This window comes from Rhinatrema bivittatum, chromosome 19, assembly GCF_901001135.1.
Source record: "Rhinatrema bivittatum chromosome 19, aRhiBiv1.1, whole genome shotgun sequence".
In the NCBI taxonomy this organism is placed as follows: domain Eukaryota; kingdom Metazoa; phylum Chordata; class Amphibia; order Gymnophiona; family Rhinatrematidae; genus Rhinatrema; species Rhinatrema bivittatum.
In genome coordinates this window covers 34,241,921-34,254,527 of record NC_042633.1, presented here as the reverse complement: position 1 = coordinate 34,254,527, position 12,607 = coordinate 34,241,921, and the positions used below count along the sequence as shown (strand labels likewise).

The 12,607-nt window shown below is 57.7% G+C and overlaps 1 protein-coding gene across 1 annotated transcript in view; it reads right to left on the bottom strand.

Moving 5' to 3' along the window:
* The window catches only part of NOTCH3 (notch receptor 3), a 95,234-nt gene that overhangs the window by 33,705 nt on the left and 48,922 nt on the right, over positions 1 to 12,607 (bottom strand). Inside the window, exons 4-5 of the mRNA XM_029584516.1 lie at positions 11,639 to 11,974; positions 358 to 480 (exon numbers count right to left, since the gene is read on the bottom strand). Coding sequence (XP_029440376.1) covers positions 358 to 480; positions 11,639 to 11,974 — 459 coding nt within the window. The remainder of the gene's footprint in view (positions 1 to 357; positions 481 to 11,638; positions 11,975 to 12,607) is intronic.

Below are 12,607 nucleotides of genomic sequence, written 5' to 3'. Positions count from 1 at the left end.
TTTATTGCTGGACGGCTACCGGCTGCACAGCAATAACTTATAAAGGGGCTGCCAAACCACCAAAGTCCATTAGAAAGAGGCTCTTTTTGCCGCATAACACACACGCTAAAAAAAAAAACAAACAACTGTCCGCACTGTTTCAAAGCCTGTGGCGGTGTTGTTTTTTTTTTTTTACGTTGAACCTCGGCTCAAACCCCAACCGCAAGCATTCCTCGCCCTCATGGTCCCCAGGATGGCGTCACGTAGACAGGAGGCCTCACGACATCCGTTCGCCTACCCATCTCTCTCTCTCTCTTTTCGGACTGGCCACACCCCCCCCCCCACCCCCCACCCCCTGCATGTTTTCCCCGGCCCTACCTGTCCACTCCGGGGGACACTGGCAGTTGTAGGTGTTCACCCCGTCCACGCAGGTGCCCCCGTTCATGCACCTGTTCCCCGGGCAGTCGTCAATGTTCATCTCGCAGTTCTGCCCCTCGAAACCTAGGAAAAGGGGTGAAGGAGGAGGAGAATGAATCGAGCGCTCACAGCCCCCTGCCCCCTGCCCCCTCCCCCCCCCCCGGTCAAGGTCTACAACCGGAGCCTCGTGCACCTTAGCTCACACCCGGCGCCGGCCGCCCTCCCAAGAGAGCTCCCGCGGACACGTCCGGTGCCAGGAGCACGGAAGAGGTCGGTGGTAGGAGGGTGACCTCCCAAACTTTACTGCTCCCCTCCCCCCCCCCCCCCCCTTTATGGTGGACTCGAAACTGGCTCTCGGGTTCACCGGTTTCAACGTGTCCCTTCTCGACCGATCCACGCGCGCGCATCCCCCCTCCCCCAACCAGCGGGACAGGATTCCTGGAGGCAGGTGCGGGGGGGGGGGGGTGTGTGTGTGTGGAGGGGGTGGGCACCTCTGAGAGCAAGGCCGTGAGAACCAGCCTCGCTCTCTCTTCCTGAAGGCGCCGGGTGAGCCAGTTAGACCGGTGGTGAGTCACTCACAGCCCGAAAAGAGAGAAAGACAAGAGAGAAAGGGGTGTGGGGGTGGAGAATACGGCGAGAGGGAAAAGGAGGAGAGAACGGAAGAAAGAAAAAAAAATAAATAAAAAAGCAAGCACCACTTTCCAGAGTCTGAATTCCAGCTGGGACACAGATGTTCTCATTGGGAGCAGGAAGGGCGAGAGAGGGAGGTGGTGTAATTTGGGACTGGTGCGGTGGTTAGAGCTCGGGAATGACATCAGAAGGGCCTGGAGCAGAAGCACGAAGCCACCCCCCCCCCCCCCCCCCCCCCCCGTCCCTTCCCTGTCGCTCATCAGCCTGTCTGACCCCGGGGACGTGTCGCTTCAGGTTTTCTGTGCCTGCAGTTGGCGGAGACTAAAATTAAAAAATGCCCCTTTGAAAGCCTCCATGCGGTCCAAGCATCCTACAGGTGAGGCCAGACCCTGCTACAAGCTACAAAGCTGCAGCCTAAAAAGAGTTAAGTGCACCAACTCTGCACAAAGAGCAGCACGGAAAGTTATCATCATCATCATCAGGGTTTCTCCCAGTTACATACTGGGGATATGACTGGGGACTGCTCGTCTAAATCAAATCAAGCCAGGGAGTAGGTATAGCATGAGCAGCGGCAAGACAAGACACGCACACACCCACCCCACCCACCACAGAACACGTATGGCACAGGCAACGTTCACACACACACACACACACACACACACACACACACCGACAGGTACAGCACAGGCAGCGTGCACGCACACACGACACTACAGACAGCCTGCACGTAGACACAAGACAAGTACACCACAGGCAGCAGTCACGCACCTTCACAGACACACGTCAGGTACAACACAGGCAGCGTGCACACACACACATACGACAGGTACAGCACAGGCAATGTGTACACGCACACAAGACAGATACAGCACAGGCAGCATGCACACACACACACACCGACAGGTACAGCACAGGCAGCGTGCACACACACACGACACTACAGACAGCGTGCACGTAGACACAAGACAAGTACACCACAGGCAGCAATCACGCACCTACACAGACACACGTCAGGTACAGCACAGGCAGAGTACACACACACACACACACGACAGGTACAGCACAGGCAGCGTGCACACACACAAGACACTACAGACAGCGTGCATGTAGACACAAGACAAGTACACCACAGGCAGCAATCACGCACCTACACAGACACACGTCAGGTACAACACAGGCAGCGTGCACACACACACACACACACGACAGGTACAGCACAGGCAGCGTGCACACACACACGACACTACAGACAGCGTGCATGTAGACACAAGACAAGTACACCACAGGCAGCAATCACGCACCTACACAGACACACGTCAGGTACAACACAGGCAGCGTGCACACACACACACACACACACGACAGGTACAGCACAGGCAGCGTGCACACACACACGACACTACAGACAGCGTGCATGTAGACACAAGACAAGTACACCACAGGCAGCAATCACGCACCTACACAGACACACGTCAGGTACAACACAGGCAGCGTGCACGCACACACACTACAGGTACAGCACAGGCAGCGTGCACACACACACGACACTACAGACAGCGTGCATGTAGACACAAGACAAGTACACCACAGGCAGCAATCACGCACCTACACAGACACACGTCAGGTACAACACAGGCAGCGTGCACGCACACACGACACTACAGACAGTGTGCATGTAGACACAAGACAAGTACACCACAGGCAGCAATCACGCACCTACACAGACTCACGTCAGGTACAACACAGGCAGCGTGCACACACACACACACACACGACAGGTACAGCACAGGCAGCGTGCACGCACACACGACACTACAGACAGTGTACATGTAGACACAAGACAAGTACACCACAGGCAGCAATCACGCACCTACACAGACACACGTCAGGTACAACACAGGCAGCGTGCACGCACACACACACACACACACACCGACAGGTACAGCACAGGCAATGTGTACACGCACACAAGACAGATACAGCACAGGCAATGTGTACACACACAGAAGACAGATACAACACATGCATGCTCGCACACATACACACACGACAGGTACAGTACAGGCAGCGTGCACGCACACACACAACAGGTACAGCACAGGCAATGTGTACACGCACACAAGACAGATACAGCACAGGCAATGGGTACACACACATACACACACAGCACAGGCAATGTGTACACACAAGACAGATACAACACATGCATGCTCGCACACATACACACACGACAGGTACAGTACAGGCATACATACACAAGAGGTATAGCACAGGCAGCGTGCATGCGCACACACACACACAGGCACACATGACAGATACAGCACAGGCATGCACGCACACACACAAACAGGTACAGTACAGGCATTGTGTATGCACACATACACGACAGGTTCAGCACAGACAACTTGCACGCAAGCACACACACAGAAACAAAAGAGGTACAGCACAGGCAGCGTGCACGCGCACACACACACAGGCACACATGAGAGATACAGCACAGTCAGCGTGCACGCACACACAGACACCTCAAAACAGGTACAGGAAGGACAGTGGCAGCCCAAGCTTCCCTTGCACAGGTGGTCACTTATGCCTTTGCTCCGCTCTACCTTTGGCATCAGAGCAAAGGATTCTCAGATGCAGCAACCCGGGAAACGCACTGAGTCAGTTAAGACTGAAGCTGGAGCGGGGGGAGTGGGGGGGGTGTTCCCCTATTATTACAGAAGAAATTCTGCCCCTACCGCGGGATCCCAGCACGCGCAGGAATCTAATTATCTGAATTGCTTCCTTCCCGGCTCCAAAGAGCCTTTCCCCGGAGAGGGCGACGGGAAGTCACCTCGGCTCCGGCCCTAAGCTACGGCGCTGCCGAGCTTCCTATGAGTTTCCTGTCCCAGCGGAGAAAGAACAAACAATCAAGAGCTTTTTATTATTTAAAAAAAAACAAAACAAAAAAACCATAGGGCTATTACTCACACGGCAGGAAGAACGATCCCGGGGTAGGGGTGCGAAGGCCCTGGTTCCCCTCCGGTTTTGCCCCTGCTCGCCCGGCGGATGGGGGAACGCATTTCTCCAGCCCCTCACGCCCCTCTCTATACCTGGGGTACGGCGGGCTCCCTTGGACGGGGGGGGGGGGGGGGAGCGCGTCCAATCTCCGAGCCGCTCAGGGCAAGAATCGAGGGAAGGGGCCTTCCGGAGCTACCCCTCGAGGACCGACCTTGGCACCGCGATGGGGGTCCCCCAACAGAGCTCGGAGTCATTCTGGTTTTGCCCTCCCCCCTCCTGCACCTCGTCAAAAAAAAAAAAAAAAAAGGGGGCAGGAGGTGCAGGCACGTTCACGGAACGGGATTTGGTGGGTGTGCACCAGGGAGGATACCGGCTGCCCGCATCCCCCAGGAATCGGATTGAAGTTTGGCATCCCTAAACGTGCCGTCTCAACCCAACAGGCCGATCCAGTCCTGTGTTTTTGCCCCATCAATCTCACCCCCCCCCCCCCCAGAAAGTCAGTATACCTCAACTCCCTTCGGGCAAAGGGGGAGGGCGGGGGAAAAAACCGAGACTGAGTCAGGCTGTTCGACTGATCAGAGGTTGGGGTAACCCCTAGTCTCACCACTGCGGACCCATCCTCAAGGCCGCCGCCCGACGCAGGAACCTGTTAGGCGCACAGTAAGAGCCTAGGCCCGGGTCCTGCATTCCCACAATGCACTGCTGCCGGACGCCACGAAAGAGACGCTAAACGGCTGAGGGACGCAGCGGCCAGAGCGAGGAACTGCATCCCCGGAGGGGAAGGAAAGCGGCGGAGAGAAGAGCCACGGAGATGCCCTGCGAAAGCCAGGTTAGGCCCTCCATGTGTGATTCGCAAGGCCCACGCAGCCTGGACTTGTGACCTTATTGCCACAGCAACACTTGATTGTCACTCTACCCTGGGAGGACTTTCTGACCTTTGCCCCCTCCCCCCTGCACCCCTCCCCATTTGGAAAGGGAGATGGATGCGTTTGAAGGGGCTCATCCCGCCAGAAACCCACTGCACAAAGCAAAGAATTCCCGCGTTTGCAGCTGAGCTCCCACCCCCTCCCCTTTACTGCTGTCACTCAGTCAAGTCCCTGACGTTTCTCCCCCCTGTCACCAGTTTACCTTCCTTGCCTTTATGGCAAGGAAGACCACACACACAGCTCTGCCGATGCACCTCACTCCTGCCCTGCAGCACCTCCTGCTATTCCAGTACTGAGACCCCTCACACACAGCTCTGCCAATGCACCTCACTCCTGCCCTGCAGCACCCCCTGCTATTCCAGTACTGAGACCCTCACACACAGCTCTGCCGATGCACCTCACTCCTGCCCTGCAGCACCTCCTGCTATTCCAGTACTGAGACCCTCACACACAGCTCTGCCAATGCACCTCACTCCTGCCCTGCAGCACCCCCTGCTATTCCAGTACTGAGACCCTCACACACAGCTCTGCCCATGCTCCTCACTCCTGCCCTGCAGCACCCCCTGCTATTCCAGTACTGAGACCCTCACACACAGCTCTGCCAATGCACCTCACTCCTGCCCTGCAGCACCTCCTACTATTCCAGTACTGAGACCCTCACCCACAGCTCTGCCAATGAACCTCACCCCTGCCTGCAGCACCCCCTGCTATTCCAGTACTGAGACCCTCACACACAGCTCTGCGAATGCACCTCACTCCTGCCCTGCAGCACCTCCTGCTATTCCAGTACTGAGACCCTCACACACAGCTCTGCCAATGCACCTCACTCCTGCCCTGCAGCACCCCCTGCTATTCCAGTACTGAGGACCCTCACACACAGCTCTGCCAATGCACCTCACTCCTGCCCTGCAGCACCTCCTGCTATTCCAGTACTGAGACCCTCACACACAGCTCTGCCAATGCAGCTCACTCCTGCCCTGCAGCACCTCCTGCTATTCCAGTACTGAGACCCTCACACACAGCTCTGCCAATGCACCTCACTCCTGCCCTGCAGCATCTCCTGCTATTCCAGTACTGAGACCCTCACACCCAGCTCTGCCAATGCACCTCACTCCTACCCTGCAGCACCCCCTGCTATTCCAGTACTGAGACCCTCACCCAAGGCTCTGCCAATGCACCTCACTCCTGCCCTGCAGCACCCCCTGCTATTCCAGTACTGAGACCCTCACACACAGCTCTGCCAATGCACCTCACTCCTGCCATGCAACACCCCCTGCTATTCCAGTACTGAGACCCTCACACACAGCTCTGCCAATGCACCTCACTCCTGCCCTGCAGCACCCCCTGCTATTCCAGTACTGAGACCCTCACACACAGCTCTGCCAATGCACCTCACTCCTGCCCTGCAGCACCCCCTGCTATTCCAGTACTGAGACCCTCACACACACAGCTCTGCCAATGCACCTTACTCCTGCCCTGCAGCACCCCCTGCTATTCCAGTACTGAGACCCTCACACACACAGCTCTGCCAATGCACCTCACTCCTGCCCTGCAACACCCCCTGCTATTCCAGTACTGAGACCCTCACACACAGCTCTGCCAATGCACCTCACTCCTGCCCCTGCAACACCCCCTGCTATTCCAGTACTGAGACCCTCACACACAGCTCTGCCAATGCACCTCACTCCTGCACTGCAGCACCTCCTGCTATTCCAGTACTGAGACCCTCACACACAGCTCTGCCAATGCACCTCACTCCTGCCCTGCAGCACCCCCTGCTATTCCAGTACTGAGACCCTCAAACACAGCTCTGCCAATGCACCTCACTCCTGCCCTGCAGCACCCCCTGCTATTCCAGAACTGAGACCCTCACACACAGCTCTGCCAATGCACCTCACTCCTGCCCTGCAGCACCCCCTGCTATTCCAGTACTGAGACCCTCAAACACAGCTCTGCCAATGCACCTCACTCCTGCCCTGCAGCACCCCCTGCTATTCCAGTACTGAGACCCTCACACACAGCTCTGCCAATGCACCTCACTCCTGCCCTGCAGCACCTCCTGCTATACCAGTACTGAGACCCTCACACACAGCTCTGCCAATGCACCTCACTCCTGCCCTGCAGCACCCCCTGCTATTCCAGGGCTGAGACCCTCACACACAGCTCTGCCAATGCACCTCACTCCTGCCCTGCAGCACCCCCTGCTATTCCAGTACTGAGACCCTCACACACACAGCTCTGCCAATGCACCTCACTCCTGCCCTGCAGCACCTCCTGCTATTCCAGTACTGAGACCCTCACACACACAGCTCTGCCAATGCACCTCACTCCTGCCCTGCAGCACCTCCTGCTATTCCAGTACTGAGATCCTCACACACAGCTCTGCCAATGCACCTCACTCCTGCCCTGCAGCACCTCCTGCTATTCCAGTACTGAGACCCTCACACACAGCTCTGCCAATGCACCTCACTCCTGCCCTGCAGCACCTCCTGCTATTCCAGTACTGAGACCCTCACACACAGCTCTACCAATGCACCTCACTCCTGCCCTGCAGCACCCCCTGCTATTCCAGTACTGAGACCCTCACACACAGCTCTGCCAATGCACCTCACTCCTGCCCTGCAGCACCCCCTGCTATTCCAGTACTGAGACCCTCACACACAGCTCTGCCAATGCACCTCCCTCCTGCCCTGCAGCACCTCCTGCTATTCCAGTACTGACACCCTCACACACAGCTCTGCCAATGCACCTCACTCCTGCCCTGCAGCACACCCTGCTATTCCAGTACTGAGACCCTCACACACGGCTCTGCCAATGCACCTCACTCCTGCCCTGCAGCACCTCCTGCTATTCCAGCACTGAGACCCTCACACACAGCTCTGCCAATGCACCTCACTCCTGCCCTGCAGCACCCCCTGCTATTCCAGTACTGAGACCCTCACACACAGCTCTGCCCATGCTCCTCACTCCTGCCCTGCAGCACCTCCTGCTATTCCAGTACTGAGACCCTCACATACAGCTCTGCCAATGCACCTCATTCCTGCCGTGCAGCACCCCCTGCTATTCCAGTACTGAGACCCTCACACACAGCTCTGCCAATGCACCTCACTCCTGCCCTGCAGCACCTCCTGCTATTCCAGTACTGAGACCCTCACACACAGCTCTGCCAATGCACCTCACTCCTGCCCTGCAGCCCCCCCTGCTATTCCAGTACTGAGACCCTCACACACAGCTCTGCCAATGCACCTCACTCCTGCCCTGCAGCACCCCCTGCTATTCCAGTACTGAGACCCTCACACACAGCTCTGCCAATGCACCTCACTCCTGCCCTGCAGCACCCCCTGCTATTCCAGTACTGAGACCCTCACACACAGCTCTACCAATGCACCTCACTCCTGCCCTGCAGCAGCCCCTGCTATTCCAGTACTGAGACCCTCACACACAGCTCTGCCAATGCACCTCACTCCTGCCCTGCAGCACCTCCTGCTATTCCAGTACTCAGACCCTCACACACAGCTCTGCCAATGCACCTCACTCCTGCCCTGCAGCACCTCCTGCTATTCCAGTACTTAGACCCTCACACACAGCTCTGCCAATGCACCTCACTCCTGCCCTGCAGCACCCCCTGCTATTCCAGTACTGAGACCCTCACACACAGCTCTGCCAATGCACCACACTCCTGCCCTGCAGCACCCCCTGCTATTCCAGTACTGAGACCCTCACACACAGCTCTGCCAATGCACCTCACTCCTGCCCTGCAGCCCCCCCTGCTATTCCAGTACTGAGACCCTCACACACAGCTCTGCCAATGCACCTCACTCCTGCCCTGCAGCACCCCCCTGCTATTCCAGTACTGAGACCCTCACACACAGCTCTGCCCATGCTCCTCACTCCTGCCCTGCAGCCCCCCCTGCTATTCCAGTACTGAGACCCTCACACACAGCTCTGCCAATGCACCTCACTCCTGCCCTGCAGCACCTCCTGCTATTCCAGTACTGAGCCCCTCACACAGCTCTACCAATGCACCTCACTCCTGCCCTGCAGCACCTCCTGCTATTCCAGTACTGAGACCCTCACACACAGCTCTGCCAATGCACCTCACTCCTGCCCTGCAGCACCTCCTGCTATTCCAGTACTGAGACCCTCACACACAGCTCTACCAATGCACCTCACTCCTGCCCTGCAGCACCCCCTGCTATTCCAGTACTGAGACCCTCACACACACAGCTCTGCCAATGCACCTCACTCCTGCCCTGCAGCACCCCCTGCTATTCCAGTACTGAGACCCTCACACACACAGCTCTGCCAATGCACCTCACTCCTGCCCTGCAGCACCTCCTGCTATTCCAGTACTGAGACCCTCACACACACAGCTCTGCCAATGCACCTCACTCCTGCCCTGCAGCACCCCCTGCTATTCCAGTACTGAGACCCTCACACACACAGCTCTGCCAATGCACCTCACTCCTGCCCTGCAGCACCTCCTGCTATTCCAGTACTGAGACCCTCACACACACAGCTCTGCCAATGCACCTCACTCCTGCCCTGCAGCACCTCCTGCTATTCCAGTACTGAGACCCTCACACACAGCTCTGCCAATGCACCTCACTCCTGCCCTGCAGCACCTCCTGCTATTCCAGTACTGAGACCCTCACACACAGCTCTGCCAATGCACCTCACTCCTGCCCTGCAGCACCTCCTGCTATTCCAGTACTGAGACCCTCACACACAGCTCTACCAATGCACCTCACTCCTGCCCTGCAGCATCCCCTGCTATTCCAGTACTGAGACCCTCACACACAGCTCTGCCAATGCACCTCACTCCTGCCCTGCAGCACCCCCTGCTATTCCAGTACTGAGACCCTCACACACAGCTCTGCCAATGCACCTCCCTCCTGCCCTGCAGCACCTCCTGCTATTCCAGTACTGACACCCTCACACACAGCTCTGCCAATGCACCTCACTCCTGCCCTGCAGCACCTCCTGCTATTCCAGTACTGAGACCCTCACACACAGCTCTGCCAATGCACCTCACTCCTGCCCTGCAGCACCCCCTGCTATTCCAGTACTGAGACCCTCACACACAGCTCTGCCAATGCACCTCACTCCTGCCCTGCAGCACCCCCCTGCTATTCTAGTACTGAGACCCTCACACACAGCTCTGCCAATGCACCTCACTCCTGCCCTGCAGCACCCCCTGCTATTCCAGTACTGAGACCCTCACACACAGCTCTGCCCATGCACCTCACTCCTGCCCTGCAGCACCCCCTGCTATTCCAGTACTGAGACCCTCACACACAGCTCTGCCCATGCTCCTCACTCCTGCCCTGCAGCACCCCCTGCTATTCCAGTACTGAGACCCTCACACACAGCTCTGCCAATGCACCTCACTCCTGCCCTGCAGCACCTCCTGCTATTCCAGTACTGAGACCCTCACACACAGCTCTACCAATGCACCTCACTCCTGCCCTGCAGCACCCCCTGCTATTCCAGTACTGAGACCCTCACACACAGCTCTACCAATGCACCTCACTCCTGCCCTGCAGCAGCCCCTGCTATTCCAGTACTGAGACCCTCACACACAGCTCTGCCAATGCACCTCACTCCTGCCCTGCAGCACCCCCTGCTATTCCAGTACTGAGACCCTCACACACAGCTCTGCCAATGCACCTCACTCCTGCCCTGCAGCACCCCCTGCTATTCCAGTACTGAGACCCTCACACACAGCTCTGCCCATGCTCCTCACTCCTGCCCTGCAGCACCTCCTGCTATTCCAGTACTGAGACCCTCACACACAGCTCTGCCAATGCACCTCACTCCTGCCCTGCAGCCCCCCCTGCTATTCCAGTACTGAGACCCTCACACACAGCTCTGCCAATGCACCTCACTCCTGCCCTGCAGCACCCCCTGCTATTCCAGTACTGAGCCCCTCACACAGCTCTACCAATGCACCTCACTCCTGCCCTGCAGCACCTCCTGCTATTCCAGTACTGAGACCCTCACACACAGCTCTGCCAATGCACCTCACTCCTGCCCTGCAGCACCTCCTGCTATTCCAGTACTGAGACCCTCACACACAGCTCTGCCAATGCACCTCACTCCTGCCCTGCAGCACCCCCTGCTATTCCAGTACTGAGACCCTCACACACAGCTCTGCCAATGCACCTCACTCCTGCCCTGCAGCACCCCCTGCTATTCCAGTACTGAGCCCCTCACACAGCTCTACCAATGCACCTCACTCCTGCCCTGCAGCACCCCCTGCTATTCCAGTACTGAGACCCTCACACACAGCTCTGCCAATGCACCTCACTCCTGCCCTGCAGCACCTCCTGCTATTCCAGTAGAGACCCTCACACACACAGCTCTACCAATGCACCTCACTCCTGCCCTGCAGCACCTCCTGCTATTCCAGTACTGAGACCCTCACACACAGCTCTGATGACGCACCTCACTCCTGCAACCCACCCAGAAAGTACTAAAATGTGGAAAATCATATTTTTCTGCTTTGCAAAAAGGACCAAGCATCTCCCCCACTCCCACCATCTCCAGTTTCCTAGGGCACGAAATGAACCAAAAAGTGAAAAAAAACAAACAAACCCCCAAAAGAGCCAAGAAGAGTTTATGAACTACCCCCGCCCCTCCCCCACACCCCTCGGTGGAAGGGTGGGAGTCGCCGCAGATCGTACCTGGCAGGCAGGCGCACTCGTAGGTGAGGTCCCCGGTCTGACGGCAGGTGCCCCCGTTCAGGCACTGGGAGGGGGCGCAGGGGACGTAGAGGCTCTCGCACAGCGCCCCCGTGTAGCCGCTCTCGCACTGGCACTTGAAGGAGCCGGGGGTGTTGAGGCAGGTGCCGCCGTTCCGGCAGACGCCGGGCGCCCGGCACTCGTCCACATCGTTCCGGCAGTTCCGGCCCTGGTAGCCAGGTGGGCAGGTGCAGTTGTAACGGTTGTTCCAGTTGGCGCAGCGGGCGCCGTTGGCGCACGGGTTGGTGGCGCAGGCGTCAATCAGGGAGCAGTCCTGTCCTGAGAGAGGCAGGAGAAAGAAAGAAAAAAAAAAAAAGATAGCGAAATTACAGTTTCGGAAAGGTCCCGCGCGGGCGGCGGCGTGAAAGCCCCAGCCTGGGTAGGTGGTTACACGCAGCACCGAGGCGGCTGAGGCCTCAGGATATGGCTGCCCCCCTTCTCCCCTCGCTACGCACATCGCAGCTGGACCGGACGGCAGGTTCATCGCCCCCACGGCCTGCTACTGGTTTAAAACCCGCTGAAAAAAGGCAAACGCTGTGCCGTTAAAAAATTTTAAAAAAAAAACACACAAAAAAAAACCCCACAAGCACCAAGGCCCAGCTCTAAAGGGGAAGAGCTGCCCAACGGGATTGGTGAGCCACTCCGGCTCTGCACAGCGGCCTCCCACCTCCGCCCATGAAAGCGGACGGGGACATTTCGGGCGGGCTCACCGAGGCTTAAGTGTGAGGGCTTGGACTGGAGCTGCCGCTCGCCGAGCGAGGTTCAGAGGGGGATGTCATTTCTCTGGTTCGGGCCAAGACTGGGTAAAGCTCTTGAAACCGGAGCCAGGGAAAGATGCGAGGTACCAGCAGCTCTCCACCAGCCTGGCCTCTGGGCCTGGGAAGAACAGGGATGAGCCCACCCCTCGGGTAT